The 25,557-nt window shown below is 41.8% G+C and overlaps 1 protein-coding gene across 5 annotated transcripts in view; it reads right to left on the bottom strand.

The window, feature by feature from the left end:
- Positions 1–17,541, bottom strand: part of pex5la (peroxisomal biogenesis factor 5-like a) — a 110,965-nt gene extending 93,424 nt beyond the window's left edge. For 3 of the 5 annotated variants that reach the window (XM_084922012.1, XM_084922011.1, XM_084922013.1), the window contains exon 1: positions 17,047–17,540. Coding sequence is in view for 4 of the 5 variants with exons in the window: in XM_084922011.1 (XP_084778137.1) it covers positions 17,047–17,067 (21 nt within the window). In the remaining variant the exon portion in view is untranslated. Of the gene's footprint in view, positions 1–17,046 lie in introns of all 5 variants that reach the window. The other 2 variants (XM_084922009.1, XM_084922010.1) reach the window with 1 other exon arrangement.
- Positions 17,542–25,557: the final 8,016 nt, after the last annotated feature.

The raw sequence follows: 25,557 nt of genomic DNA, 5'->3' as shown, positions 1-25,557 counted from the left end.
CACAAAAGCAGATTTAATGGAGAAAACTGCTGTTCATGTGAAGTAGCTATTTTGAATGGAGGGGACTCCTCCAACTTTAGAGCAAGCTTTTCCATTGACTGTGACGTGGCTGGCCTTGTTGTGTCTCCTCATGTATTGATGGTGCTGAAAGCACATTTAGACAGTTTGTCTTTTTTTCTCTGATCCCTCGATACCTTTCTTTTTTACGCTTGCACCTTTTAAACGAAAGCAGCAGGCGGTCACATCAGCAACCCGTATAACTCCAGTTTCATTCATCATCAAACAATGGATCAGTGTAAAGCAGCCTGTTGGCATCACGTGTAATTAGTCTAATCTATTATAATCTCACCCACTGGCAAACTCGCATACAGTCCCAGATGCCCTTCCATGCAGATTATTATGGGACATATTTGTAAAAAGCTCTTGGTAAAAAACATCAAACACTGGGCTGCTTCGTAGGAAGCATTAGCATCAGTTGTTATTTCAAATTCCTTCTCAGAGCAGGAGCAGTGGAGGTTATGGAAGAAAAGGTTTCCTACAATTAACTGTAATTATCAGGTGCTGGTGTGAGTGGGATTCGAGTCAGAAACATGCTTCGTGCATGAAAACAGATATCCACTAAAGACGCAGCACAATCATTCCTCTGCACAGCATCTACAACTTAAGAGTAGAAGCTGGCTTTGAGCTCAAACATCGATTGGGCGAATCTCAGATTTCACAATAGCTTCTGTGTGTGGCCACTTCTGCCTCCTATTTTTAAAACAGATGACCAAAGCAGCGCTTTCTTTCTTTTTTTTCTGTCTGATATTTTGACACTTTTGATAAGCACCGAACACAAACATGATATCACCAAGCAATCACTGTTAAAGAGCTGCTTTCATCAGTGCACCGTTCACTATTGTGATGGACTCGATGCTTCTGTTGCAGCTCGTTTCTTTCATGTAAATGTCACATTTCTGGTGCAAATCACCACCCTGAGGATTTCATCATAACAGGGGCATTTCTTAACTGGTCATCTGGTGGTGTGTGTGTGTGTGTGTGTGTGTGTGTGTGTGTGTGTGTGTGTGTGTGTGTCTGTGGGGTGTGGCGGGATGGGGAGGGTGCTCTTCACACAAGATTAGATGTGGGCAGCGGTGCTGATTACACAAGGGGCTGTGAGGCACTTGTAATCACGTCATACAGCTTAGCTTTTTGTTTTTTTAAACCCTCTGCCAGCCTGGAAAGTTTCCATCTCTCCCTGTCCGGCTGCCCTTTGAAAAGTTTGCATGGAAAACTAACAAACTAAAATAATGAACGTGCTGTGAGGAAGCAACCCACTCAGCTCGGAGAGTTCGAATGTATGATGTTTTTGCTGCTGCTATTAAGCTGTTTGCCATGAAAGTGCCAACAGTGGAGTGAAACTACCACACATTATCTCGCTCTTCAGAGCCTGGAAGCTTCCTCTGTAGTGCACAGCAGACATTTTTGTACTTATATATAAAAGTATTGTAACAGCACTGACAGAGCTGAAACTTTCATATTTTACTACGGACGTCTTTTGGAAAGTTGAAAATTGGCTTGTTAATTAGAATTTACACAGTGTACAGTCACTCTTCACTGAACAGAAGATTTTGTTATTGGATGGTTTGATAGCATTTAGAGAAACGACACATTAACATTGGGGAAATATATTCGTGCAGTGGGGGTTCAAATCCACAGGCTGGGTCCTTCTGCGTGGAGGTTGTTTCTCACCTTACCTGTGCGGTTTCTCCTTCCAACTTCCTCCCACAGACGTCCACAGACGTGTAGGATTGTGGGTGTGAATATGAGCTTGCATGGCTGCTTGTCTCTTTGCATTAGCCCTGTGATAGAGTGACCAGCTGTCCAGGGTGTACCCCTCCCTCCACCCCATGACACCCCATGGGATACGCTACACACCTTCAACTGGACAAGTGCTTAAGGAACTGGATGGATGGACACATTTGACACAGTGATTTGCATCTTTACTGCTTGATCTCATCATTTACAGTCTAATTTCTCAGGGATGTTTCTATCCTTTGTGGTGACCTTCTCATCTTCTGCTCCTTGTTATCCACCTCTTCTTTTCTGTTTCGGATCATCTGTCAGTCTTTTTTTATTTATTTCTGATGTCCAAACTTTTCTTGACTTGCGGCACAGCGAGTGTCTCAGGGGAAATGATATTCAGAACTTCCATGAATTCAGCCTGAGGCCTGCTCACTTCTTCCTGGTTTTCACCTTTTCAGGGTTCCTCAGACATGATCTTTTCAGTTTCTTCAGTCAGACTTTCTCCTGCTTTCTTGCCTTAGCTCTGCACTGCTTTTCACACCTGCAGTTGAATTCATTAGATTAAACAGACAAATGGTTCAGTAGACAGACAGAAGAAAGACTGTATGTAGATTGTATAATCTGAATTTAATTCACGAACATATGGAGAATAATAAGACCGAAACAGGCTGCTGTGCACATTTCATGAATCTGGTGATAATTTTATTTACGCACTTGTTTTACGCACATGGTTAGAACATTTCTATGTAAATATAAGTGAATGAGGCCCATTGTTGTGCTGAAATAAGCAAAGTAAAACCTGAACAGGACATCATATATATGGCAATATACGCTTCTTCAAAGCCTGCAACATTCACCATTATTAGTGCTCTGTTTGGCCTGCAGGACTCAGCAGTGCAGTTCAGCTAACATTACCAGGAGTCTCACTAAGATGAATTTTAACACCAAATGCATCAAATTGACCATAATATCGTTTTTCAAAGCTGTTAAAAAAAATCATTAAAGTTGTGCTATAATCCTTTTAACAGGAAACAGTCTGAGAGTTTCACATTTAAATGATTAAGATAAGAACTATAAGTAATCATTTTCCTGGTGGTTGTTTTGTGTCTGCCTCTCTCCTCCCTGCGCTCTGCGGAGATCCCACTGCACCATTGTTAAAGCTTTGACTGACCTTTTCCATGGCAGCCTGTCTAACTAACCTGGGTTATATGATAGCTGAAGGATAGGCTTTAATTGACATGATAGCAATCTCGAAGATGAGTGAGGTGAGGCCGTGGAGATGGTAAAGAAATGCTGAAAACAGAGCGGTCATGTCCTTTTGCTCAAGGCTGTAAATCTCTCCCTGTTTCTCTGTATGTGTCTATGCGCCTTTGGACTCTATAGGTTTACAGACACTTTGTGATTTTGTACATTTAATGATTTCTTTGATCTGGGTGGAGTGATTGTGCACATACATCTGTAAAAACTTGAATTGGATGCACAAGTTTGAATTTATTTTTGATTTTCTTGAATCCCGACAGGCTCACTGTCTCATACAGCCTCATACATACAAACACTTCCACTAATAATTGGTTAAATGTCCCTCAGCTGCATCTTGATCAGACCATGACTGTATTTGAGGTTGAAGATCACTTAGTAGTTATTCAGAAAGTTATTTTTCCAGCGTATCTAAGCAGATGCTCATGAAACTGAGCCCGAGACATCCGTGTGAACTTTTCATTGGCCTCTATTGATTTTTCTCCAGTTCAGCTGGAAACAAAACAACAGAGCCAACCCTGAGAAACTCTCCACAGGCTACACTGGCATGCTTGAAGGACCACAGGCATGCAACTCTTATCTCAAGAGCTTGCTTATCAATAAGCTGGAACAAGATTATAATTTTAAGTAAGGCCTCAACTCTAAATGAACTTTACACAACGAGTCTTGCTTTGTTTCCTTTCATTTAAAATATACATTTATTTGATTTTCACAAATGATGCACGCTAATGTGCGCAGAGTTGAGATTTTAACGTACTGTAAATAGAAGAGGGTGAGTAGACGTGTGTGTGTGTGTGTGTGTGTGTGTGTGTGTGTGTGTGTGTGTGTGTGTGTGGGAGGGGGGTTATCTTTACTGTAAGTTTGTTTCCATTGAGCCATCCATCCAGAAACTTCCAGTTAGTGCTGGTGTCCTTTGGTTTAACTGGGACAACCATCATGTGCTCGAAGAACACCTCTGCAGGTCAGTTTATTTTAAAAGCTGCACTTTAATCTGATGTTCGGAGAATTGTTAACACGTGTCTTGAAACGTGCAAATGTGTCCATCTCATAAACTCAGGCATTATTCTTCCATTGTCTAATTTTCATAAGCCTGGATATTTTCTCTGAAAACCCTCGAGACCGTTTTCAGGGAAAATCTCAGCAGTTCAGCAATTTCTGAAATACTCAGATCACCTTATCTGACACCAACAACCATGTCATGTGTCTTCCTCAGTCTAATGTTCAACTTGAACTTCAGCAGGTCATCTTGACCATATCAACATTTTCTTGGTGCCATATGGTTGCCATTAATGGGCAGCTGAAGAGGTGTACCTAAAAGAGTGGCCAGTGAGTGTATTTCTGTGTGGCTGGGAAGCTAACCCAACATTTCGTACTATTTTCTATAGCTAAGTCCCCAGACTGCAGAAGACTCGATCAGCTAAATGATACCGGATATTTACTGCATCAAAGCAGTTTTTACGTAGCTCCACAGGAACAAGAACCAGATATTTTCGTGTATGGATTCAGTGATTTATACGATCAAAGTGAAAGCAGACAGTAAGTCTGACCAGTAATTACAGAAACCATTAATAAGATCAACGCATATACACTGTGAGGGGCGACACAGTCGTGCGGGAATTTGACCTCATTAAGCTGCCAGAGGAGGAAAAGACAGAAAGAAAATAGACTGGAAGCACAAAATGTGCAGGAGGTGCTGGGATGGCGCTCGACTCACAAGCCTGTCTGAGAGAGCCGAGCTACTCGTTTGATGTTCTGTGAGACTGGCGCATGAGAGACGAAAACATTAGAAACACTTTCAACGTGAACTGGCTTGGACTTATATAACACTAGATGGGCTTTTATTGTTGCTCTTAACAGCAAGATAATACTTCCACTCATGGCTCGGTGCAGCTTCCCTGCTGAGTAAATTGGTGTGTAGTGCTACAAAAATAGACTCACACCATGCTGCTCAATTTCTGCTATCAATTAGTAATTTAAAAAGCACCCAATCAGTCACTGTCTCTCATGCACAGAATGAGAGAGATGGAGCAGAAATGTATTATGGACCTAATGCAGGTTGGTAAACACTGGATGCTCATTCACTGAACTTCTAATGATTGATTAGTTTCACAGTTCTTGGTCCAAGTAGAAAGTTTACAGGAATAAAATAATAAACGCTGATATTAGTTTATATGAGGTTGGGGTAGCAGCCCATATTTGCCATATAAAAAATATTCCTCTCTGTCTTTTATGCCTACTTGCATTTTTAGAGATGCTCACTTCACAACATTTCAGACCAGTCTACAAAAAATGACTCCTGAGGGAATAAGGTTAATGGTGATGACAGCATAAGAAACTGATGTGCCGACATTAGACGTTACTTACCGTGAACGGTGACTTTGAACGTGCAGACTTCTGCATGCTGTCACTTTGCAAACAGCTTATTTGTTATCGTGTAATTACGCCACACACAAAGAACAGCTGAAGCCTGATATCTACATCACTTCAACTAGACGTTGTCACAGTCAACAAGCCACACACGAGAGTTTTGTTGGATGCAGACACTGTGACAGATCCACAGAAACACCTACACTCTCACTGCTTTTGTCTGTGATGGATTACGCTGAGAGGAAGATCTGGAGGACACAATAGAACAATGTCTGCCACAAGAGGTGAGGTGTGCAGACGTGAATAACTTTAACCAGGGACACGCTGAGACTGTCTGAGCTGCTTCCTAAAGTCCTCGTTTTCAAAACAAGAATCGACACTTTGCGTTAAAATATTAGCCGGCTGCTTCCACTGAAAGCCAAACAAACATGATATCTCATCTATTTTACTCTACATATATCAGTCGCTCCCCCCAGAAGAGAAACTCTCGGCCTTAGAATCTGAATTCACATTTTGTCAGAGTCAGAATTCTTATTTGAATAAATTAGTTGTATTTTTTTAAATAATTCATGAGGATGAAGTGGTTACAAAAACATCTGATTTAACCAAATAATAACTGATGCTGATTTCAATCCCAAAGGTCAAAGGTCAGTTTTACTATGACGTCGTAACACTTTTCTATGTTCCGTGTTCCACATTTGATCAGACGCTGATATTTGAGAGTTTAAGTTTGTTGTTTTTAATTATTTATTGAAACTTTCTTTTTTTAATTTTCAGGAAAATAAATAAATACATTAAAATGAAAAAATAAATGAATTCAGTCAAGTTTCAGTTAGTGGTTTGACTCTTTTGGTTTCAGTGTCAGATTGAATATTTGTTAAAGGAGTCCAGAGGAAGTGCGACAATAACAGCGTGTGACTCTCAGACCTGACGTTCCAGTAAACACGTGAACTCTTCATCGTGTTTGGATTTTTGGAGGCTCAGTGTTTAAACGGTCACCGGGTTGCAGTTCTGCTGTCTTACACTTCCAGCGACGGTGACCACTGTAGCACAAATAACTCTGTGTTCAACTCTTCTGTTGTTAAACACTGTTGTTTTTGTGTTTTTGCCACTGCTAACCAGCGGTAGTCAAACTTTATTAGACGAGGATGCTGGACTCGAACACTATTAGAATAAATCCCAATACACTGAGAATGCAATCACACTCTTCATCAGAGGGAACGTGTGATCTTTAGGACACTTGCATTAGCTGGAATAATGTTAACTTATAACCAGCTGTTGTTTCCACACAGCTGAGTGTCACACATGGAAACTGCTGAGTAAGTAAACAATAATTTACCAAGTATGTCCCATACATAAAACAGCCCACTGTGATGGACTGTTTATAAGAACACATCAGTTTGTTTGAAGATGTTTTTTACACACCACTACACTCGTGTATACTCAGGCTACTCTCTTTTCTATTAAAGAACCATAAAACATGACTCACTGTACTTCAAAGACATATTTGGTGTAGTTGGCTTAGCAAATGCAAAAACCTGTTTTCATTTGAGTTATTAGTTTAGTGTTTGTTCACTGCACCCTTGGTCTGTGGCAATAATGAGAAATCAGGTATTTTGTTGACATCCTGATAGAGCTTGTGATTCTGACCCAGGTGCTTTGGAGCTCAACCTTTGCCTTTGTCATCACCGTCCTTATCAAATCATTCAGATGCTTTATTGCAGTATTAATACCACAGAATCCCCAAAATACTGTCCACCAGTATTCACTATGTCTCAGTATTAGTTTTATTAGTCATCAAACATTTTCAGTCACAGCTTTTATCTGTCATATGTTAACAGTGACATGTGACCATGTAATGGCCTTATGAGTTCCAGTTACACATGTGATGCAATATGTTGTTTCTCACCAAAACTAAGATTTAAAAAAGTCATGTTTATCTGGGATGCAGCAGGTCTGGTCATATACAAACACCGTTAAAGGAAAGACTTTGGTTCTGTGAACCTTTACCACACGGGTGTTTCCTTGTTTTGTGTAGATAGTATTAATATAGCATCACTCATTTAGCTGCCAAACAGCATTGTTCATTCCATGTATGTGGGGGGAGATGCCGTGCGAGCGGGGTCTTTTGACCTCCTCTCTGGCACGCTGCAGTTCCTGTCATGTGGAGGAATATGAATCACACATACGTGCCTTGCCTCATTATCTGCACTTGTGTGAACGTGCATGCTCAAGGGCATATGGATGCATGCTCAAGGGCATATGGATGCATCCATGCAGACAACTGCATGCAGGTACCACATGTGCATTTGGAGAAATATACACACATATTCTTAGCTTGTACCTACACATGCACAAGAGTGAGATGATTTGCATATGGAGAGTGGCATGTGGGACTGCCCCAGGTGAGAAGTTAGTCCTGCTCTGCTGCGATGCTTTCCTGCCTTTAGCCCTCTCAGCTGGCGCACACTTGCACATACATGCATCCCATCTGTACACCCAGCTCCTCTTTAAGCTCTGCTCTGTAACCCAACTCTGAACTTCTGCCAGGGAATTCATTAACTGTGTCTCACAGGTATTTATAGAAATGCAAGGCAATTCCTTGCTCGCTTGCTTCCAACAGACAGACTTGCACAGAAACTCATAGAGTAGGTGAACTCCACTGGAAGTAGCTCAGTGAACAACAGTAGAGGGGCGCTGCTGTAAATCCATCCATCAAGAAAGCCTAAACAAATCTCATACTCACAATTTCTGCAGCATATCTTTGCACAAAGTGTTTAATTGACACATTTTTCAGCTACAGTATCATTATCCTCCACACTTCATCCTTCATTCTGCATTTACAAATAACATCAAAGGCTCCTTTTTCACTACAGCCTTACACAGGAGAGCTTTGACAAATTAGTGTTTCATGTGGCAAAAGCTTCTTAAAATTAAAGGAAATTAGAGCAGCTTTAGTTCAGAGTTTCATTATTTTGGCGTCTCTACAAACAGCTTGCTTCTCACAGCTGTAAACTGCTGGGTAGCACTTGGTTGTAAGTACAGGGCTGCAACAGAGTGCTCAAATTGTCATTAGTGGTGATCATGAGAGGGATGTAATTGGTGTTTGTGGGTACATACTAATTGATGTGATAATTTGCAGACTTTGGTTTATGTGAGTGTTCTCCTGCAATTATCTGACAAGATTACTGGTTCACAGAGGAAGAGCCATTGTATAAGGCTGAGCACTGATGGTGAAGTTGCTAGTCTAGGTTCAAATACAGAAGGCAGGAAGCTGGGAGTCAGCAAATCAAAAGATGAGTATCTCTTGCTCGAGGCACAAAAACAGATTCTCACATTAAAACAGCAGGGACGGTGAATTTGAGAGTGGGATTTCAAGTGTTCCCCATGGAGCAACAACCTTCGGATAGACCCGACTATTTGCAGTTTCCTGTGGCTCTCTCTCTCTCACCGTCTGTTTCTGCTCACGAGACGTTAAAAAGTTACTTGTATCCCATAAATGGGAGATATTAGGCTGCAGGAAACAAATAAATGAATTTGAATCTGATTTTGTTAGAAATGGCATTACGTCACTTTATTAAGCTGTGATAATGTTTCAAGCACAGAAGAACCAATTTGGCCAGTCAAATCATGTCTGTGCGGCGCTAACGCTTACATGTTGCATCTTTCCTTTAATGTTGGCACTTTCAAGCTTGCCTGTCCGTCCATTACCAAAGTGACTGAAAGATTTGAGCTCAAATTACACCGGTGGGATCACTTTTGTCATTTACATAAACAAAGTAAAGAGGCGAGTGGTTGGGATACAATTAGGACAATGCTCACTGCATGAAAGCGTCATTTCTTTTGTTACCAAAACACATGGCTAATGAAGAACAGACCAAAATCTCGAAAGAAGCCCCAAAATGGCAGAAATAAACTCAGAGCAAAAACAGGATGCAGAGTTGGGGCCTTAGCTTGAGCTGAAGTGACAGGCTGGGCAACCAAAAGCAGCTAATCATGTGTTCACACGAGCTGAACTAAATCTGGGTGAGAACTATGTTTCTGAAGACTGGCACATTTTGCACTACTAAAGATCTTAAATACACATTTCTACCTCTTGACTGCTTCATGTAGGTGAAACTATCAGTTTTAAAATCTTCACTTCTGTCTCTGGTAAACTCTCAGAGGCATTTTTCAAAATTATTATTGACAATAAATTGCTGAAAGAAATGTCTTTTGAAAATGATATATGTTAATATATTTAGACCAGTGGGAGTAGATAAAGCGCTATACATGCATGCACAATATTGGTTGCAGTAAATTTACAGAGGAGGGGCCAAACTAACTTATCAGCGGGAAGCCCTGTAGAGGTGATGCTCACATCTGGCACAGTGAACCTGCGTATTTGTTTACCAACAGCTCTCATCCATGACACCTCCTATATATCCCTGGAGGCCCAAACACATGCGCTCTCCGCACTCAGGCCCTCGTATGTCTGGTTTCTGGAGCAAATTAATTCCCAGTTGGAGAATGGCTGTTATGAATGGGTCGGGTGAAAGAGATGGATGGGCTACCCGTTCTTCTGCACAGCCCCTCCGCTTCCAGTGACAAAGATGCTGAGGCTTGTCCTACTTTTGTGGGAGGAAAAATGTGGCTCTGTACAGTAGCTCAGGGGACTCTCGGCGTGGGGTTGAGAGGGCTGCCGTGTTAACAGACTTGAGGCAGAAAGACACCCGGAGGAAATCAGCGAACAGAGATGATGGTGTAGAGCTGTGAAGCCGTGAAGCCGGGTTCTTTACGTCGATTGCATCCTCTCTCGGTTACAGGCTTCCCGTTTGAGAAAGCTTGCAAAGTTGTGCTAACATTTGGTGAGGGTGATTTTGTGTGTGTCACTAGCTAAGACAGTCAGCCTAATTGCTCTGCTACTCTGTGAGCTGCTGCACTGCTTTGGTGTAGAGAAGCTCCTGTCTGCAAAAAACTGTGAAATAGGCAACCGAGTCCAGCGGTTTTAAAAGAGTCATCAAAACGCTGAGCAGTCCACATTTTGAACCACGGTCTTTAGAAATGTACTCTTAAGGTGTGAATGATATAAACATACTGCACATATACCACAGCTTCCTTCTGTTAAAGCTGGGCACTAATGAATTGTGCCCCTTTGAATGACTAAGATCCAGGAAGATATGAATCCTCCAAGTCATCCCAGTCAGAGAGCAGGTGGTTATTCAGGAAAATTGTGATTCCAAAGGACAGACTGGAGCCTGGATTTAACAGGAAAGAGATGAATATTCAGTAAAATGTGACATGACTGCATCACGACCCTTTTTCTCCTCCGTCCGCTCTCCTCAGCCTAACCTCTTGTCACATCATTCACTCCCACATCTGGACTTAATGTCCTTTTTTCCTCCTTTTTTGATTATTTTGTTTCATGAATGGGCGGGTGTTCAAAGAGCAGAAAGGACAGATGACAGTGAATAACAAAATGACCAAATTTGTCACGGTCCTGGGTCAGTGACCCAGTGTTTTTGCATTTGTACTTTTTCTTTTGATTTTATTACGAAGTATGACTGTCTGTTTTGGTTCTGTCCTAGTATTTCAGCTTCCTAGTTTTGGTAGCACTTCCTGAGTTCTTGTTTTTAGGTTTTGTTATTTGGTCTCCCGGTCTCTGTCTCTTCCTTCTGTCTGTCCACGGTGTTATTTTATCTGCTCGTGAGTCTGCGTCTGTTAAGTTCTGTGTCTTGTCTGGATCTCTCTGTCTGTCGTGTACTTCCTGTTTTACTTTGTAGGTCTGTGCCTTATGTCTGTGCGTTCAGCTTTGTGCTCTCCCTGTCTCGTCAGTGTAATCAGCGTCAGCCGTGTCTCCCAGCTGTTTCCTCTTAGCTCTGTTCACCTCTTGTATTTAGCGTCTTCCCCTGCTTGTTGTCGCGTCGTACCTTCATACCTCCCCTGTGTGTTCAGTTTGCCTACCTGCCTGCTTGCTAGTTTAGTTTTGTATTCCCAGTTCAGTTCTGTTCAGTTTGTGCACATCAGTAAATCTGCTTAAGGTTCACCCTTTAGTTCCTGCGTTTGTGAGTCCTGCATTTTGGGTCCTCTCTCTCTGCCTGCCTGCACACAGCCATGACAAAATTCCCATGCTCCGTGGCAAGAAGAACAATCCCTTTTTTCCTCAATCTGCTGATGAATGCTTGAATCCCTCTTAGTCTCCGTTTAGTCCGCTTTACAAGCTCCACAAGCTGCCCAGGGTCTCTATTGAGCCTTAACTACCCAAACAGGGGAAGGAGAAAAGCCCAGTGACTGAAGGCTGGATGTCGGCTACGTACCTTAGAAAGCAGCGGCAGAAGGCAAATCTTTCAGGTTGTTTATCTTGTGGTTAATTAGACATTTTTTTCCTCTCTGTATAAAGACATATTTGGCGCGAGTCAGCAATTCTCTGGTTTGGAAAATGTGCATTTTTTTATATTTTTAAATACCACAAATTTTAAACTAGTGTTCATGGCACAGAACAGCTGTGCATGACTTCACAGAATATGCAGGAGGACAATGCTGCAAAGCAGTACTTCTATCTAAATGTAAGTAAATTAGTCCGTAAGGCCCGTAGCACCACTTAAATGAACCTTTTCACCCAATACATGCAGAAAAAACCCTCCCAGTGCACATGTGCAGTAAATGTCAGCATATTTTGCAGTCAAAGCTAATCTTTAGCTGCACAATCTGGCAGAAAATGAAACAGTCATTTCTGAAACTATGCATCCAAACCCAGAACAACATTCACCATTCAGCCACGATATTAAAACCACTGACAGCCGAAGTGAATAACACTGATCTTCTTTTTGCAGTCTAATGTTATAACATGGGATCCTGTTACTCTGATGTGTGCCAGCCCTCTAAATATCGGTGCAGTACACGCACACATGGTGGCGATGGCACTGCCCTAACAGCAGCTGTGTCCCCAAGAAAGACAGTGCACCCCACTACGCTGCAAACACTGCTCAGGAACAGCTCGAGGACACCACTCAGCCTCCAATTTCTGCATATACCAATCCAATAAACCATTTGCACTAGTACAAGTGGATTCATGAAGCCCCTACCCAGCAACAAACAGGACCCAAAAATCTGCTGTCCCTGGAGGACCTGTCTCTAAGCCCTGAAAAATCAGAGATGTTCTGGGGACACGAGGAGTACATAGACAAGATACTGCAGTTGGTTTTGATGTTTTGATAAGTGGAAGTAAAAAAAGGGGAGTTTAAACGCAAGTTCAGACCCCAGTGCCTCCATCCATCTATCCGTTCATCTTCTGCCACTCCTATGAGTCCAGGTTGCAGGGGAAACATTTTAAGCAGACATGCCCGGACCTCCCACTCCCCACCTACCTTCTCTAAGTCATCTGGGACACCCAGGCATTCCCATGCCAGACAAAAGATATAATCCCGAGCATGTCCTGAGTCTGCCTTGGGTTCTCCTTCCAGGCAGACATACCATCAACACCTTAGCTAGTAGAAATCCAGAAGCCAAAACATCTCATCTCAGTCCCTACGAACGACTCTATTCTGTGTCTCTCCTAAATGGCCAACTTCGCCACCTTATAAGACAGTAGTCTCATATATTGTATATTGAAAAGTTAGAATGCCCTGATACCATCAGACAGTGAGAGAGACCATGATTTTAACAACCACTGAGACTCTTAAGAAAAAATAAATGGTGAATAATAAATGTTCAGGGTTTAAGGGGCTGCTAATCTCCTGAACATCCATAATGTAATGGTTTGTAAGTGTTACAGTAGTTAAGACGTCTACAGGTTTCAAGCCCCGCTACATATTTTCAACAAGGAGAGCAGTACTGTCTGTGGAGCTTTTGTTCCAGCCGGATGCCACCTGATTTCACTCATTATCCTGGCTCCTGAAATAGTCAGGCCTATTAAATGGCTCTTAATCAAGACCATGGTTCATTAAACCAAGGAGACTTTAAAATAGTGGAAAAAGCTTCCAGGAGTCCTCTGCTGTCCCTCAAGCTGACAGCTGTGGGAGAGGCGCTGATAAAAACCTTACAACAACAACATTAAGAGTTTAACATACATGAAGTACAGCCTGATTGATTGCACAGCTCCGACCGATGAAAGGGTGATTCAGGATGTTAAATGCATGCTTGCATACGTTCTCTTGCTGGGCTGTGATACCCTGACGCTCTTGTATGCTCCCTTGTTTTTTCTGAATCTGTTGATTCATTAATATTTTTAAGTTCTCCAAAAGGTTTTATCCACTGAGCATTGTTTCATTTTTCAGAGTAGTTATATTTGACTAGTCTAATATCTGTGTTTAATAGAATATACAGGTCATCCGATTACCACAATTTATTTTTATTCAATTCAATTTTATTTAACAAGCGCCAAATCACAACAACAGTCGCCTCAAGGTGCTTTATATTATAAGGTAGACCCTACAATAAACCCAACAATCATATGACCCCCTATGAGCAAGGACTTTGGCGACAGTGGGAAGGAAAAACTCCCTTTTAACAGGAAGAAAGCTACGGATGGGGTGAGAGAAGGAAGACGGGATAAAGACATGCTGTGGAAGAGAGACAGAGATTGATAACAAGTGTGATTCAGTGCAGAGAGATCTGTGGTGACTGGAAAGGAAAAACTCAATGCATCATGGGAATCCCCCAGCAGCTACTGCAGCATAACTAAGGGAGGATTCAGGGTCACCTGGTCCAGCCCTAACTATATGCTTTAGCAAAAAGGAAAGTTTGAAGCCTCATCTTGAAAGTAGAGATAGTGTCTGTCTCCTGAATCCAAACTGGAAGCTGGTTCCACAGAAGAGGGGCCTGAAAACTGAAGGCTCTGCCTCCCATTCTACTTTTAAATACTCTAAATACTCTTTGCATTTGAATACATGAATATAGCTTTGAGAAAAGCTTTTGGCTGATTGCACTGAGAAGAACCCAAAAATACAAAGATATGCGCCATGCTGTGACAAATAAAAAACAAGGAAATGAAATGCAAACTAAGAAGCTTTCACCCAAGAAAGCAAACTGTATGAGTAAATCTAGTACACGTCTAATACAATATTGATGTGAATGACTGTGATCTTAAGAGACTTGATCTACTTCTGATCAGCGAAAGCATCCATCTGAGATGCTCCCCGAGGGCCTTGAAAAATGGTAATCAAATTACGTAATCATGTTGCGCTTAACAGAGCAAACATCTAAAGGCCTTGGAGCGTCGCTTCCATTAAGCCAGTATGTTTTATACACACAGTACATGCACTAATTAGATATACTGTAAACACGAATACCAAAGCAGCTAAAGCCAATTCAGCGATTCCAGTGTATAATTTGAAATGTTCTCATGTAATTTGATGACGAATGGGTGTACTAAATCTTAAACTTTAATAAATGTACTACTGTATACAAGTGAAATATGCAGGGAAGTAACAGAAACAGTATGTTTTGTAGCTTTTTGATAAAGATGAGCAGCTGTTACACACCTTTGGTTTACCCTTCTCTTAAAGGTAAAACGTTTGGATGCTGGGTGTTATCATTACCCATGTGTTTAGGGTTCATTTAGGGGAAAAAGAATAACTGGAAAAAAATAGCAGACACAAGTCCAGCATTGTATTTCTGCCAGCAGCTCTCTGCAGACCACAATCCTCAACAGCCAACCAACACTTGGCATCAATCATGAGACCATGCACAGGCCAAAATATTTGATTCATCCAATAATGTTTCATTGTGTGAATATCCCCTGCACTTATGCAAAATGTGTTTATGGAAATACAGAAAGCCTTGGATTAAACTGCACACTGGCCCGCACATGCTCCGCTTATCCAGGTCGCAGGGAAAGGAGAAGGTTATCAAATAAGAAATGGTAAGATGGAAACTGGACATTCTTATCTCGCTCCCCAGCCAGCTGCCTCCTGAGCTGCAACATTCATAAGCTGACAAATCGTGCTGACTGACAATTGTGTAATAAAGGAGGACTTACAAGTGTAGCTACTTTGGGATAGGAAATCTGATAGCTCTGACTGACGGATGCCGCACCAGTAATGCATCACAAAGTGTGTGCAGTGTGAGCTTCACTTGAAATTCCGGCGACCCATTACGCCCAGTGATTTCCACCTCCAGCATCAATTTGGAGGTCACATTAGGCCTGTGAAATGCTTGATGCAAAAGTGAAAATGCAAACATAACGGACGTGCATTTCATGTTTTACTGACTGTGTGTGATACAATTTAAACCGTTATGAAGAGCGAACAACTCTAAAAGTGTTCCACGTTGATTAATTTCTGCAAAAAAGCGCTGACAAATGTGCATATTAGCCTCTTCTCATCGAGGAAAAACAGTCCTCCTTTATGCCCAAAGAAGCCATGCTATCAATTCCAGTGTCTCTCCGACAAGAGTCTGATAGTGTTACCGATTTAGATAGCTCAGATTTCATATGCTCTCCCAGAAGCAAACACTTTACTTCAAGGAGAAAGGGATGGAAAAAAAATAAATGTATCCTTTACACAAGCGGATGTGAAAGCAAAAATATTCCCGTTACTCACTGCTGCTAAATAACTCCCGTATAATGGCTTAGAAAGCAGTGTTTTGTTACAGCTGTGATCTAAACATGGCACAGAGTGTAATGACTTGCGTGCATGTGATGAAAAACACAGAAAGTGTCTGACAACTGAAACATGAATGTAACAGAGAAAACTTTGATTCAAAGCACGTGATTTTCTCCTTTTTAAAAAATCATCCAGTTTCTGAGGTTTTCCGCTGACCCTCCCATAACAAACACGTCCGTGGTCATCCAGCAAGAACTGTTGGCATTTTCAGTGAACACCGCTGCTTGAGTAATATATCATGAAATATTAAATGTTGGTCTTCAAAGCTCCCGAGTACTGACTCAGGACTGCGTGGTCTTTTATTACATAATCAGCTGTCTGGAAACTGATGTATCTTTGTCAAGCAGCCGTGTAAATTTCACTCCATGTTTATAAAGCAGAGCAGATGCTAACATTAACCGCAGAGGAGGGGGTTACTGTTTATGTGACAGCGTGTGATTGTACCGCACGCCACACGTGCAGCTGTTGGAAGCTGCTCACTGTAACCCTCCGGTCTCTGCTGAAGTCAGAAAGCTGATCAACGTCAGCTCGCCTCGTTTTAACGCCTCAGATGAGTTTCAGGCTCTTATTAAGAGCTGACTGAAAATTGACGTCAAATTGCGTGACGTCACGCGAGTGATTTGTTGCGATGTCACGGGCTGCCTGGTTAAACAGACGAGGTTTGCCTCCTGTTTACCTTTGGCACGCACCTGCACTTGCAGTTGGCGCGCCACAGTGCCCTTCACTCCCTCCGTCTCCCCGGTGATTACTGCAGCTAATGAAGGCTGTAGCAGACTCGAGTGCTGGACTAAATTCACGTATTAACAGTCCCTTTGAGCAAATTTCCCCCCCAAAACTTGAAGGGCCCGCATCAGCAGACGTCTCTCAGGTAAATACGGCGTCAACATCGAAACAGCAGTGCCTCGAGATTAAACCCACAAGGAATGAAAAAAACAGAAAAGCTCTTAACATGAACTACAAATGCATCTCGTCCAAATCTTGTTCATTTGTTCCATCACAACTGCAACATTTCGTTTTCCATCTTAATTGAGACGTGCACATCCTGCCTCCTTACCTGTAAATGCCCCTGGTACATATTGAGCACACAGTCGGTCGCGGCTCTCTCCGTCACTGGATCTTCCTTTTACACTTCTTCCCGGCTTGTATGGGGCGCACAGTGTCAAACTCCAAGTGTGGACATCAGAAGCCGAAGGAGAGTTTTTGGACTGGAGGTCCAAAAAGGAGCAGACAGAGCGGAGCTGTCCTCTCCTCGGGTGCTGAAGCTGACACTTTGCGCTCATCCAGGATACCTCAGCGCGCTGACACACACGGAGAGCGACGCCGGACGGCACTTTCTTTTCTTTCCTGGTTTTTTAATACTTGCAGATTCCTGAAATAGTCCTTACATGAAAAACACAAACAAACAAAAATAAAATTGTCTCGAGATTCAAGTCTTCATTCTGAGCGCGCTGGCGTTTTCCTTTCGGTCTTGCTTTAAATGTTTTGACGCTCCTGCTGGGCTCATTCTCTTCTTATAGCGCGCTCCTCTCTCCCGTTTCCCAACTACTCCCTCTAACCCAGCCCTCTGGTGCCTCCCCCAGTGATGACGTGCTCGGTGAGCAGACTCACGTGCACAGCTCTCTCTCTCGCTCTCAAGATCGTGTTCAGGAAATTTCAAAAGTTCACAGGCGTAGAAGAAGAATTTATAGCAGAAGGATTTTGTCGTGAGCAAATTGATTATAAAAACGTTTTATGAGCTTTTATAAGCCTCCCGCTTAGAAAGCAGCTGAATGACACGGTTAAAACACGCAGAGGAAACAGCGTCTTACAGAGCGTGACATCTGCGTGCGATGAACCAATTAGTTGCTATTTTCAGTCGTATTAATTAGTGGAAGCCACAATTCAGTGATCAAAAACAATGGAGACATGTGGTTTCTTAGCAACGTAGGAGATCTATATGTTTAAAGTATAGCCCACATTACTGTCAGTGTTTTAATCTCACACACGCATGTATGCAGATGTTTTCTACTGAATAACAGAATATCAAATACACAGCAAGCTTTTATTTTATTCTAAAATAGCTCACTGGGAGCGGAGCAGCTCCAGATTAGTGTAGCAATGACACTAAACAAACAAACAAACAAACAAAAACACGGATTCAGATTAGATCTAACGGGGCAATGGCAACTTTGCCTGTTTTCATACCTACATGAAAACATATGTAGGTCTACAATGTCTTGGTGGGGGTGGGAGTTATTTATTATGAGAATTTCAACAACACTTCATCCAGAAGTTCAGCTTCTGGTGAAAATTTAGTTTATTTCTTTTTCAATTTCCTTATAGCACCTCGACACTCTGTGCTGCAGGCGCGAAGGATTGGAGCAGGGCCGCTTTGTGTTCTGCACCTAATAGCAAAACATTTTCCTCTATTCTTCCTTTCCTGCAAAGTAAACACACTTTGCCAGTGTCAGCTGGTACTGTGTCCCCCTCAGTGGAGTCACACAGCTTGTGGGGTGCAGACTGAGAGTGAAGGAGACTTCTTCGTATATCCAGTGAGCCACACATTTACACCGAAGCTATTTTTAGCAGTTTAATCAATAGTTTACCTTACTTTGCAGACGTGTAGCAAAGGATTACTGATGTGGAGTGCACCACCATCTGGACATCTGGTGATATAAGCACTCACACTGAACATATAGCTAAGCAGAGCCCTCAAAGACATGCTTTGCTTCAAGATGCAGCTTGAGAAACCTTAACGAAGTAATCGAGTCACATATCAAAGCAGTAAAGCATGCCCATCTTTTGTGTTTGCTGCCTGTCAAGAGATAATTTATGTAAAAGGCAGAGGGATTCTTAAATTATTCCTTCCACCCCCTGACTATAGTCTCAGTTGAGATAAGCAGAACAATATCCCCACTGTACATCGTGTGGGCTGAAAGCTGCTTCCCCCTCCTGAGTTGTCTGACAGTCTGCTGGAATCTCTTCAAGGCTGACCCAAAGCGTAGCTCCACGACCTCGCTGAACTCCTCCCACGCCTGAGTTTTTGCTTTGACAACCATTGAAGCCACAGCCCGCTTGGCCTGCTGGTCAGCTGCCTGCAGAGTCCCACAAGCTGACCGAGTGAAAAAGACTCCTCTACAGCCTGATGGCTCTTTTTACCCCTGGTGTACACCATCTGGTTCAGGGGTTGCCGCTGCATGAGCACTAACAACCTGAAGGCCACAGCTCCATTGTGTCCTCACATTTGGAGGCAAAAAGTAGAGTACTGTTAATCTTACAATACCCAATGAATGAGAGCACGTACAGCATGGATGTCAAACTTATTTTATACCACGTACAGCCCACTTTGATCTTAAGTGGGATGGGCCAAAGAAACGGTCCTTTGCGTTAGTCTATGAATGTTTAAATAATTATTTCAGTGTAATATCAGAAGCCATGGGGGAGATCTTTATCAGTGGGAAATGTTATAAAAACTTATGAACATACAGTTTTCCAGTGCCATCCGGTTGGAGGGATTGGAGTCTTTGCCAGGCCAATTCTGGCCCCAGGGCCTTATGTTTGACACCCCTGATGTATAGGAACAGAGTAACAAGTTAGTGCATTTACTCACGTATTGAATGTAAAGTATTTCTATGTAATGCCACATTTCCACTATATTTTAGATGCAAATAGTGTACTTTGTAGTTTCATTTTATTTCTGATTTTTGCCTCCCCTCCCACCTTTCTTCTGATCCCCTTCATGTCAGCAAATGTTAAAAACCCTGGAAACTCCTGTGATTGGAGGCGCTGAGTACAGTCTAATCATTACATCCTGTTTCCCTGGAAATGTTGTTGAAGCTCTGCTGTATCTGAACATCACCCAAAAGAACTGGAATTAACTGTCTTTGTGAAACGGCCCAGGATCTTTTGAGGGCAGCAGAGGCTTGTGTTAATAATCTGTAATTATTAACACACTGTCCTTTAATAAAGGTGTAAGTTGTTGCTATTCAGAAGATCTCACAGTAATTTGCTGTGCAACAACACCAACACATCAGTCCTGTCTTATTCTTCATGCTTCACTACATTAAAAAAATCTAGTCTAAAGTCAAGAAAGCACGATTATTACATCCTGGGTCTTTATTGTTTACCAAACGTACACAGACCTATTTTTAAAAATCGATATATGATCACAGATTGTAGTGTTTTATTGAGGAGTCATATTGTTATATATTTCATAATGGTGCTCACATGTGCACGTGCTGGCCTTTAAATCTATGTTTAGGTTAACAGAAACAGTGAAAATATTATTAAAGTTAACAAGAAGGGAATTACTGCTCTTTGGCTGGCCAACTATTTCAGTCAAATTGAAAATGAATTGTTTTATCTGCTTTGGATAATTACCAGCTACAAAACACAGCTAAAGAAGAATTATTATAAGAAATACTGAGCAGTACTGCTGTGATTTTTTAATGAGACATACGGACTGACAATGTTGGAAAGTGGGAATAAAAGTGTAAACCAAGTTTCATGTCAGTGACACATATACATGCTTCAGTGTTCACACAGGTGAATTCGACCATGGTGCATCTCACCCCCCCAAAAACAAGCAAAGTCTTTTGAACACTGACTGATTTCTGGTATAATCATGACGTCACTGCTTTGCTTTGTTTTTTGCCAACAGACATCTCGGCTCATTCTAAGCAGACCAACCGTTTTGGACCCTCTGACTAAATTTGAATCACCATGAAGATCCTCTAACTCATTGGGCGTCACCAGCGGGGCGGTTTTTGGTCACAGCTTTTTGGAATTATCCACTTAGTGTGGAGAATATAGCTTGATGATTCAGGTATTAATAAACACCATCATCTTTTTTTTGTTCAGATGTAACTTTAACGTATGGCCATAAATACTCAATGATAATTATTTCTGATATTCTTTTGACCATCATTGCCCACAAAGCTATTAAAAGTATAAAAGGATATTGGAAGTGCGTCATTTGAATTCATGTATTCACCCCAAACCATAGTTAAGTCTTTACCTGGACCACAGATGGTGAGACAAATGACTCAAACAGATTCGGTTTGATAAGAATTTGACTGGGATTGAAACACAGTTTCAACACAGAGCATGAAATTCTGGGCAACATGAGAGCTTTTGGTAATTTGCAATTATACAAGTGTTATATAGATTTTATTCTCATAAAACCGCAGCCTGCTCCAATGCAGACTTTTAATAAAATAAACACCAAACTGAGTCTCAGAAATTCACGGAAATATGCCGGATTGGATTGATCTCCAGAATCTCTGTAAATTAAGGAGTGACTGAAATAATGCGAATGGATGGCGAGATCAAATGCAGCTGGCACATTTGATGATCCCATTATTAGCAGGGCTCGACCTATTTTTCACCTGAGAAATGTGGTGATTAAAAATTAAAATGTCCATTATACTCCATATATCACTTGTTTGGTGACAGCTGTTTCGCTGACGTCACAGTTGGTGACACCGAAGCTGAGATAAGGCTCCTGGGAACTCGTGCAGCTGAACCTGTTGTGGACACACGGGCCTGACCAAGGTTTTATTTAACTGGTTCATTACCAGTACGGGAGGACCGTATCTCTCACGCTAGAGGAAACGGTGACACTCGCTGTCAGGCGTACCTGCAGTGTACCATCTCATTGCTATAAATTCAATCACACATTTGGATCTCCACTGAAGTACTCGTCAGCCGGTAACTCATTACTCTAGAAATAATTTCCAGGCGACCAGTTGCTACATAGCAGCAGGTCACAGATGCTATCAGTCAACACAGCTCTGCCCCTCCTGTCACGATCAAATAGAAATCGCAGCTCTTCCTTGACTATTTGTCAGCCTTTGTCACGCGTGTGTGTTTTTGCTGTGCAGCAGTGATGTCATCATCCAGCTTTGTTTGCTTCGGAGAGGCCCGACCTTCACACAGTGTCACCCTGCAATCGGAAAGTGTGGTTTTGCAAACAAGTCTATTAGAGGTGTTGATGGTTTGGCCTGAATGCAACCAGAAAAACGGCACTATTTCCTGGACGTGTTATTTTAGAAATTCAGAGAATCGTTTTTTCTGCTGCATCACAAACCTAAATATTGGACTTCTTAATCCAACGGCTAAAAACTACTTGCATCGTCCGGTCATCTCAGACAAAAATGTGATTTCTTTTGATTTTACACATAATGTAACTAACACACTAACTCCTAATCTGCTTTTTGGAGGACAAATCATTAGCAGTGAGCCGCGGAGCTGCAGAGGAGAATGACACAAAGCTAATGGAGCAAACAAATGATGTCAAACGATCTCGAGCGGCAGACGCTTTGTACCAGTTTACACTCCAACAAGCATGTTTCCCTCTGAGGCGCCGCTGTTCCTAAGCAGACAGGAACACGCTGAGGTTTTGGTAAATGCACTGTTTAAAATATTATTAATGAGTTAGTTAAGGTAATCAAACAAGCTGATATTTAGAAGAATGCTCTTTGCCAGCCTGCAAATATCACTATAACACAAAATCCGCAGATCTAAGCACGTTTTCCTCATTTCTCGTACTACTACGATAATAATAATAATGATAGTAATAAAACTCTGTTTTCGTTTTGTGTGTGTGTGAAGAAATTTGGGCCTACGCTTTATGACTCTGCATCAGCTCATTGATGTTTGAATGAATGTATGTTAATCATTTTTGAGCCCTGTAGAGGATTGGGTGATATTTTTACCATGATACATAATATAACTTATAAAGTCAACGTTTTAACTAAAAGGTCCAAACTTCTGTGTCCTGAAGATAAACGGGTGAAGCTTCTTCCAGTCATTTCAACATCCAGCTGTAAGTAGAGTAGAAGATAAGCTCTCACTCTTTTAATGGTTTACTGGCAGTAAGGATCTTGTTTCTTGATTAAGCAAATGGTCTTGGATAACCATGACGTACTGGAATATTAAATACCTCGTGTTAGCTGTATTCTGTGCTGTGGTAAATTATACCCTTATTTCCAACTGCAGCTAGAAATCATAGACAAGATAAGAATCAAGCGAGGCTAATGTTGCAGAGAAGCATCCGACCTGGTAAACAAAGGCACTAGTTAGGAAAAAATACAAACTGCACAGATTAAAAAGTGCCGTCTGAAGTTATAGCTCTTTTAAAAGCTTGCTTTCTAATTTTTTGCAGTTAATGCCAACCCAGAGTTTTCGCTGTGGTGACTGCGAGGATGTTTGATTCTGTTTATAGTGTGAGAGCATTGAGATGTTTTTTGCAGACAAAGACTGAAACTTGAAGGCAACAAATAATCCCATATGCTGTTCTACATTTTTCCACGTGAATATCATTAACCTTCTAAATCTGCAACAGTAACAGTTTGGGTTCTTTTTGCAGAACTATTGTGGAAACTTCACAGTAAATCTTATACTCGCCGTCCCGTCGGCCTTGTCCCGGCAGCTCGGGTCTCTTGCATGCATCGTCGGCCCCTGCTGACTAGATAATGCTCCCATTTCCAAACTACTCACCCTGCAGTCTTCTCTAACATTGGGCTATCACTGCATCTGAATCTTTAATGCCCAGATGATATGTCCACAAAGCAAGTAGCCTGTTTAAATATGTACCGCATCCAGTTGTTCTGCCAGCTTCATTACCACGGTTATTTGTGCACGGCATGGGATTTATAATTTATGTTTCTCAAATATTCCCTCAGATGAGTAGAAGCGTACACAGAAATGCAAACACACACTTGTTTGTCCGCCGAGCTACTCCAGATTAATTGCACTAGAAATGATCACATGGAGAACTATTTATATGTATCAGTAAACCCATTTTCTTGCTGAACATAAAAAGTAGATCAAGGGGTCTGCAGCGCTTTGATACGGCTGCCCGCTGATTGTTAGGGTGTCTAGGATGCAAATCCAGCTGTCTGTGTTTGCTGCATCTGGTTGTCTGGTGGCCGATAAAAGCAGGTTGCATTCACAGGCCCACCGAGCTGTGAGTGCCTTCAAACAGCGTTGACCCCTCAGTGCCTCCTCTTTTATCGGTGTACTTTACTGTCTGTGGCAAGGTCACTGTAGCAGTATTGATTATTTGGATTTTATTAAGCGTCCCCTTCAAGTTGAGAAAAGCTTGAGAAAAAACACGTACAATTAGAAGACCATAATGGTTTTGAGTATAAATGGAAACTGGATTACAAAGGGCTTTGCAGTGTCATCGAAAAGCGCTTGTTTTCTACATGACTATGTATTTTTTGGTAAATTGTACATACAGTAAGATCATGTTCTCACTGGTTAACGTTGGGCATCCAAAGAAAGATGTGGCAGTTCCTTGATATGGTGGTCTAGTGTACTCACCTCTCACCTTGGAATGGACTCAGTTCCCCTTTGACCTTAAATGGGATTAGCTGTTTACAGTCAGGGGATAATTGAGGAATGGAGGCTATGGACCTGATGGAGTGGGGAAATAGAGCTCCAGTTGCTGATACAATCCCAGCATTCAGTGTTGAATGTTCAATGGGAATAAAGTCAGATAGAAATTCTTGCTTTTCCTTTTGAGGTTTCAGCTACTGTAAACCTTCCTCTGTTCCATATTTATGCCGTCATACACTGTGCAGCATAGCTCCAGATGAGCAGCTGCAGCAGGCTGCCATCAGCCATGACTTCAGGTGAAGCTCATCTTCATGAAATAAGGCTCCTGGCAACTGATTCACTTCAATAATTCATGACACATGCATGATAGCTGCGACTGCTGGATGGGCAATATCACAGAGATTCGCTGCAGTTTATGGAAGTGGAGACTAGCTACATACCAGTTAGCACTCAGCTTACACTTCCTAAAGGCTAATTAAGTGACACCTCCCTTTTCAGTGATGATAAAAACAAATTTTAGCTGTTAGACTTGAAAGATAACTGCTAAAAAAAATTAGGTTTAGTCCATTTCTAACCATTCCTAACTTTGGCAGGCTTTCAATTCTCCTGAATATAATAAAGAAAACAAGGTTGTGTACCTGCATCTGTATGAAAGCAGCAAGTCTGTTCCAGCTGAGAACAGACAGCGGCCACTCTGCTATATGATAAATTAGTCAGTAACAAAGTTTCCAGTGCAGCCGTTGGTATCTTTGGTAATAAAGCTGTATGAATAAATCTCTAGATTAGCACACTACATTAATATCCTGCTGACCTTCGGTGGCTCTTCATCAACACCAACCTTTCAGCATATTGCACTGAGATAAGCAAATCACTGCCTCAAACGACGCTGCAGTTAAAGCACAGATTTAATGCACTGTTTCAAAAGCACAATTTGAACAACATTCAGAGTTTTCCAGCTAATTTGAAACACTGGGAACTGCTGATTGTAAAACTCATAATGTTGTAATGACTATTCACGCGTCTTGTGTTTGAGCAACTACTTACATTTAAAAAAAACTGTGAAAAGATGAAGTAAATGCTGAAAGTCTAATTAGTTACAGTTAGTGAACCCCCCCCCCCCCCCCCCCAAAGGTTTAAATGTGTCAGTTTATTTTGTTACTGTTGCTTTGCATCAATTCAGAGTCTACGATTGTCTTTATTATTTCCAAACAATTTATTGGGACCAACCTCTGGCACCATGAAA

Source organism: Perissodus microlepis, chromosome 23 (genome assembly GCF_051167445.1).
Source record: "Perissodus microlepis isolate ML-2025 ecotype Zambia chromosome 23, ASM5116744v1, whole genome shotgun sequence".
In the NCBI taxonomy this organism is placed as follows: Eukaryota; Metazoa; Chordata; class Actinopteri; order Cichliformes; family Cichlidae; genus Perissodus; species Perissodus microlepis.
Note: the sequence above shows the minus strand (reverse complement) of the source record. Positions and strands in the feature narration are given on the sequence as shown.